At 37.2% G+C, this 6,622-nt stretch overlaps 2 protein-coding genes across 3 annotated transcripts; one reads left to right on the plus strand and one right to left on the minus strand.

Moving 5' to 3' along the window:
* The first annotated feature begins 17 nt into the window (after positions 1–17).
* On the plus strand, positions 18–4,575 carry ncaph2 (non-SMC condensin II complex, subunit H2). 2 transcript variants are annotated; one of them, XM_056748135.1, is made up of 19 exons: positions 18–171; positions 473–611; positions 700–801; positions 956–1,017; positions 1,119–1,194; positions 1,276–1,338; positions 1,447–1,526; positions 1,673–1,842; positions 1,948–2,066; positions 2,159–2,233; positions 2,400–2,469; positions 2,560–2,661; positions 2,762–2,806; positions 2,888–2,958; positions 3,037–3,133; positions 3,283–3,422; positions 3,525–3,626; positions 3,738–3,887; positions 4,019–4,575. In XM_056748135.1, the coding sequence occupies exons 2-19, from the start codon at positions 504–506 to the stop codon at positions 4,160–4,162; spliced, it is 1,776 nt and encodes a 591-aa protein (XP_056604113.1). In that variant the 5' UTR covers positions 18–171; positions 473–503; the 3' UTR covers positions 4,163–4,575. The 2 variants fall into 2 exon arrangements, with proteins under 2 accessions (XP_056604113.1, XP_056604112.1); XM_056748134.1 differs by having other exon boundaries at positions 1,948–2,065; positions 2,155–2,233.
* Positions 4,576–4,917: 342 nt separating this feature from the next.
* Positions 4,918–6,431, minus strand: LOC130420664 (protein SCO2 homolog, mitochondrial). The gene is made up of 2 exons (XM_056748137.1): positions 6,338–6,431; positions 4,918–5,897 (listed from the first exon to the last, which is right to left on the minus strand). The coding sequence occupies exon 2, from the start codon at positions 5,873–5,875 to the stop codon at positions 4,967–4,969; it is 909 nt and encodes a 302-aa protein (XP_056604115.1). The 5' UTR covers positions 5,876–5,897; positions 6,338–6,431; the 3' UTR covers positions 4,918–4,966.
* Between the last annotated feature and the right edge of the window lie 191 nt (positions 6,432–6,622).

Here is a 6,622-nt window from a genome sequence, read left to right on the forward strand (position 1 = left end):
GGAGTGACGTCACGCACGCGGCAAAAACAAAAAATGACACAAGCGCGGCACTTCCTGAAAGTTTTCCTTTAGATTTAGATTCGTTATACAACATCCTGAAGAAAACACTTTACATCCAGAAAAAGAACAAGGTGTTTCGTTTAACAACCGTTGTTGATTCATATAGTGAAGGTGAGCAGGCTGATACTCGATCTTCACGCTTGATTTGTGAGTTAATGTCAGTGTTGTTGTGTATGTTATTAATCAGCAGTGAAGTCTCCTGTTTACAAGTAAAGTAAAGTTAGTATAAACATCGACATGCTTGTTTGTTTTGGCGGAAAACCTCAATTTAAACAACTCTGGAGTGTAAAAGTAAAACAAGTCTTCTGAAATGTATAAACACTGTCGTATTACCTGGGTGTTGTTGCTTTGGGATGATCAAAAATAGCGGTTAAGGATTCAGAATTGTTAAAATACGATCTGCTTAAATTAGCATTTGCAGGAATCTTTCAATACACGAAGTCATGGATTCTGCAGAAACGAGATATGGTCACCTGCTACAACCCCTGCGAGATCTGACTAAAAACTGGGACATCGACCTGGCCAGCCAGCTCGGAGAGTATCTAGATGAAGTGAGAACGAATGAATGAAACGTTGATCATTTAAATGTGTCATTGCTATTATAAAGTGGTATTATGTTGTTCTCTTGGTTGTTGACAGCTGGATCAGATGACTATTTCATTTGATGGCGGAAAAACCATGATGAATTTTGCAGAAGCTGCACTTTTAATTCAAGGATCAACATGCATCTACGGTAGAAAGGTAAAAATATTTGATTTTAAGTCAAATAAGTCTCATATTAGCCTAGTGGTGCATGTCCAACAAGAATTTCAGGTTTTGTGTTGCATTGTTTTCCTATATTATTAAATTGGAAAGAAAATTAAGATGCTTACACTTTTTGTCCCTAAATGTAAAGGTGGAGCTCCTTCACACTCTGGTGTTTCAAACATTGGACTACATCTCTAACAAAAACAAAAAGTAAGTTAGTGTTCTGGGCATCCAGTTTCTTTAATGAGAACCTAGCCATATGTTCTAGACAGCGACATTATTATGCTTTATGTGCTGCTGTATTTTAATAGACGTGATAAACAAGGTTCTTCGGCAGATGGTAACCAAGACAAAGCCTCTGCAGGCAACGAAGAAGATGATTGTGAGGTGTGGGAATTATCAAAAGCATAACAAAAATTATAGTATATTTTGTGATGCATCATGTGAATGATTTGGTTTTTTTTACAGTTTGATGAGATTGAGCAAAATGAGAATGGGAAATCCAATTTAACAATGAAAGATCCTACGGATGTGAGTTCGGTTACGTCCCTTTTGAACCATAGTAATGTTACACGTTACAGTATTAATGTTAACACCAAACTCATTTTATGAGCCTACTTCATCTTTGGTCTCTTATAGCCTGTAAAGATTATCCGTCTTCCTCCTGAATCTCTCATTCCTGCAGAATCACTGGAGAAGCAGAAATACCCTCTTTTCAGGTAAAGACTCTAACGCAGACGTGTTTAGAAATTAATCTGTGTATTTGCATGAACTGCTGAAGTATAGAGTCCTTCACTCCATGTTTTATGTCCTTGTATGGGAAAATATCTCACCATAGTTTTTGAAAAAAATCTGTGTCCGACAGTCTCAAAGGAGAGATTCTAGGCAGCTGTAAGGATTATCGGATTAATAATTTCTCTACGGATGAAATTGGATTAATGCGTCTGGGATCTTCAAACACTTATTTCCTCAAGGACGTCTCTGAAAACCAGTACAACATGTCTGAACATGCACCACATGTGCACTTAGAGACAGGTGAGGACATGGTTATGACTTATAACACTGTCCATTGGGACTTGAAAAAAAATGAAATCTGCAAATACAGTTTTTTTTTACTAACTTTGGTCATCTGGTGTTCAGAAGGTGTAGCTGAGGTTGATGGTGGTCATGATGATGATGATGCTGATGCAGAGGTTCTTCCTCCAATAGAAGACCACGGCATGGAGGTGGAGTCTGAGGAGTGGGTTGAAAGGCATCAGGTATCAAAACACTGGTATAGAATATAAATGTTCTCTCTGTGTCTGTTGAAATAAATTGTAATGTTTCTCTTGTCGTCTTTGATTTGTTGGAGGCCCCCAGTGAGGGAAGGACGTTGAGGCCGAGACCTCAAATACAACCAATGTCAGAAGAGCCCAAAAAGCTCAAGGTATAAAGCAGTCAACTAAAAACCTACCGGAAAAGAAATTACATCTTCTTTCACATTTACAAAGCATAAGGTCACCTTCACACATTAAAAAGATTTTATATTGCATTTTTAATTTCATCTTAATTTCGCCTCTCTGAAGTAAGCAATTGTATGTGCACATTTCTAGGAAATTGTGGACCCTTGGAAATGGCATGACTCGTATGCTGCATTTGGGGAGGACAAGCCTCTTAAAACAGGTGTGTGCTAATTTTGTAATGCTATGAAAATGTGTAATGCTTCTACTGATAAATAGCTGATAGACCTTTTCTAAACTCGCTGATTTCTAGGAAAATGTTGCAAAGTGCCAGCAGGACTTGAGGAATCGGGAAAGAGGAAGCGCAAGGTTCCTTCTAAACTGCAGGACTTTGGGAGCTGGTATTCAAAAACCTGTAAGTTGGCTTTATTTATTCAGACATTGATAAAGGAGAGATATCTGTATATACCTGTATGTGAAGTTAATTTCTAAATGGTTTGTTTTGCTTTTTACAGTTGAAACTGCAGACCGAAAACTTAAGAATGGACCTACTTATCCTGGTAATGCATTGAGACATTGTAATAAAATTGTTTCCTGCAAGAAGTTGTATTAACTTCTGATATTCTTTTTTATAATTGCAGATCTTAATTATATCTTTGTGAGTAAAATGGCTCAGCGTCTGAAAGTACAGAAGCAGATTCTCCGGAAAAGGGTAAATATTATATTTGACTATATGTGTAGAGGTAATTCATTTGTAATATGTTGCATAACTAGTCAATTTCTATTTTAGGGTGTTTTCGTATCTGATGAGGAGCTGAAGAAAACTTTCTTGGAACCAGAGAATCTTGAAGGCCAGATTGAGGAGGTCCTACATGCAGATGCAGGGGGTGAGAAAAATACAAACAAACAGAGTCATTAAGAGTCATTACATTTGTATTTTTCTGAATTTCTTTTTATTCAGTGCACAGCATTAATGTTTGGAAATGGCTTCAAAACCTCTTAACGTTAACTGTTTTGTGGTTATTTTTTGTATCAGGTGAGGACTTTTCAGATAATGAACATGACAACTTGGTCGATGAGCTCGAACCTGCAGAACACCTTGGTGAACCAGAGCACATTTTTCAAGATTTGCATATGAGCCGGATGAGTTATGAAGATCTGGTGAAGAAGAGCGTGGTATGTGCTTACAATAACCACACCGATGATTTTTGGAAAATAAGATCTTTGAATTATATTTTTGGAAGCCGTTATTAAATTTAATTAATCTTCTGTATGTAGGATCTGTTTCTGGTGAACTCTCAGAAGTACGCACAGGAGACAGCATTGTCACGAAGGGTTAAGGAGTGGGAGGATGGAATCAATCCTCATCTTGCCACTCAGGTAATTTTGCATAGATCTTAAATGCTTGTTCTTAAAAAAAAATAATGTTATCAATTCAATTGTACTTACAAGTTTTATTTATTAATGTTTTGAGTGTTTTTATTTGCACAGGAAACACGTTCAGTTTTTGACATCCATGAGTATGGAGACAGAATCGTTCAGGCGCTCTCTAATGTAGGGGTAAAAAAATCATTTGCTTCCGTTGTTAAAGGAAAGGAGAACACAGAAGCCTGCAGATACATGCTGGCTGCACTACAGCTGGTGAGTTTACAAACAAATTACCCATAACTCCAGTCCACCATTTAGTCATGATTTACTAACAAACAGGAATACAGTTACTTAAAATCCAGTGTCTCTGAGTTTACGATCTGATGTGACCTCTTTTATTGCAGGCCAATGATTACACGGTGGAGATTGACAAGGGGGAGGGGCTTGAGGAATGTGTAGATACAATGGAGCTCACGTTGCTCACTACACAGAGAGCTCACGAACGTCTCAAAACTTACAACGCACCCTCTGCAACAGATATTCCCTAACAGAAAAACAGACTTTCTATACCTTAAGCTTTCACAAAACTTTTAGTATATTTAATCAATTGTCGGCTCATTAAAAAATGTATTACAGCACTGCTCTTCAATTTGTATTTGATCTTTACTCAGTGCTGAGATGTGGAAAGAATTTGGAGGTGTTTTACACCAACTGTGATGCAAATGAGGCTGGCTCTCCTCTTTAGGAGGTTAGATAGGGGTTTAACTGCATGCAAAAATTATGATATACATCTAAAATAGTTTTTTAAATGAATGAACTACCCAAACCCTAGGAAATGCAATGAAGATTAAATAACTGAAGCTTTTCTTTTCATCTTTAAGCTGCATTGCTATTATATTGTTGTATTTTTTTATAGAATCACGGAAATATCTTGCAAAATAAAAAAATATTTAGCAGGTGATGCTTATTGCTTTGTGACAGTAAAGGGTGTAAAAGCCGTTTCTGAGGTTGTTTCAAAGGGGGCCATTTAAAGTTAGGAAAAATATAAATCCTGGGTTGCTGTTACATATTATGCTAATTATTGTAATATGTACAATTATTGGACAATGTATTTTTTTTTTTTTTGCATATTTAAATGTTTCATAGTTATCTTGAACATCAACATTTCATATAATTCGTTCATTTTCAAAAAATGAATCTCTGTTAAATGAACGAAAATTAAATTAAATGTACTTTGCCATTGAACAAAATATTTTACATTATTTCTTACTTGTGCAAACAAAAAGCTACAATAAATCTGAAGTAAATTTGATTTATAATTTTATTGTGTATATGCAACAACATATACAAAGTTATTCTGGAAATAATTTAACATGGTTTTTGATGTGATTACGAATACTCTCTGCAATCTGGGTGTCGTTTTTCATTCTGTTGTAGTAGTCTAAAAAGAGTCCATCAGGATTAATCAAGTAGATGAGGATGGTGTGGTCCACAATATAATCACCATCCTCATCTTTAGGGCCAGCACTGGAGTAAACCCTATAATCACGGCCTGCTTCCTTCACCTCCTCTGGAGTGCCTGTCAGTCCAACCAGCCGTGGATGAAAGTCTTTCACGTATTTAGCCATAGCGGCCACATCATCTCTATCGGGATCAACTGTGATAAACAGCGGCTGAACAGGGGGCATGCGCGAGTCTTTGTCTAGACTACGTACCACACTGGTCATCTTATCCAGCTCATCGGGGCAGATATCGGGACAGTGGGTGAAGCCGAAGTATAAGAGCACCCAATGACCCAAGTAGTCGCTTTTGGTCCTGCGCTTGCCTGTGTGGTCCACCAGGCTGAAACCTCCTTGTCCGACAGCAACCCTTCTCAACTGCTCTAGTCTTTGCTGCCGAAGTCTCTGATTCTTCTCCTGGTACACATACCACCACGTACCAATGATACCACCTCCGAACAGCAGAGTCACTGCCAGACGATTACGCAGTTTGATCTTTGGAGTTTTAGAGGGGCCCTGGGAATGGACCGCTCTTCGTGATATTAATAAATTATGTGATGGACGGTAGCACGGAGAAGAATATCCACAAGTCAGCATCTTGAAATGTACTTGGGAGTTCTTGAAAGTTCTGCAAGAGGAGAAATTGGCGCTTGGATTCAAAGGGTTATTTGTTTCCAGGTGGTGGGATGTTTTAACGGTCGATCGTAAGATGCTCCAAATCACATGTGAGGAGAGTCCTCTTAGCCTGCCTAACTTAAACATCTTCAGGATGCATGAAGTCCAACTGATGAAGACCAAAACAAACAAAAAAATAAGAGGAGAATTAGAATATGTTATAAATGCATAAATTCACAGGTCTCCTAATTTTGTCTTCCAAAAGGAGAAAGCTTTTCTACCTGCTTTTATTCGTGTAAATTATATGTGGACTATTTGACATTGAGATGTCACAGAATTTATCATTTTAAACTATCGTAGTTAGTTAAGTTATTCGAATTTATAATAATTCATTGTAAATATTGGATCTTATTAAAAACCAAATAGCAATACACGTTTACTATCTTAAACCCGTTTGAAAATCACCGATAACACATCCTGTCAATTTGAAGTACGCTAAGTCGCTAACGCTAACCTTACATATCATGATCTAGAGTAAACTTCACATCTAAAATGTCACGTCAGTAACGTTACAGACATATTCTCATAATAAGATAATTCAAATACTACCAATCCTGTAGTTACTGTCGACTGTCCTTAGTGCAAAATTTAAGCTTGAGCTTCACATGTAACATGATTGTACAACAGTATGAACGAAGGGGAAACACTGCGAGGTTTCGACGTCGCAGATTCGTTTCACACATCGAATCAGAAACTTGGATGTTGGAGTTGTTTAATTAAATAATACATTTTTATTAAATATGTCTGTACTATTCCTGATATTTGTTTTATTTATTATGATCTTGTAGCATGGTTTTACATTGGCAACTTAGTTTCGTCACAAACGAATCACAG

This window comes from Triplophysa dalaica, chromosome 5 (assembly GCF_015846415.1).
Source record: "Triplophysa dalaica isolate WHDGS20190420 chromosome 5, ASM1584641v1, whole genome shotgun sequence".
NCBI classification, from domain to species: Eukaryota; Metazoa; Chordata; class Actinopteri; order Cypriniformes; family Nemacheilidae; genus Triplophysa; species Triplophysa dalaica.

Bases quoted from the DNA above. Each gene is read 5' to 3' on its own strand.
- ncaph2 (XM_056748134.1), top strand. From the start codon at position 504: ATGGATTCTGCAGAAACGAGATATGGTCACCTGCTACAACCCCTGCGA. The intron at 1,339-1,446 runs GTGAGTTCGGTT...GGTCTCTTATAG, and splicing joins CAATGAAAGATCCTACGGAT to CCTGTAAAGATTATCCGTCT. The intron at 3,134-3,282 runs GTGAGAAAAATA...TTTTTGTATCAG, and splicing joins CCTACATGCAGATGCAGGGG to GTGAGGACTTTTCAGATAAT.
- LOC130420664 (XM_056748137.1), bottom strand. From the start codon at position 5,875: ATGTTTAAGTTAGGCAGGCTAAGAGGACTCTCCTCACATGTGATTTGG.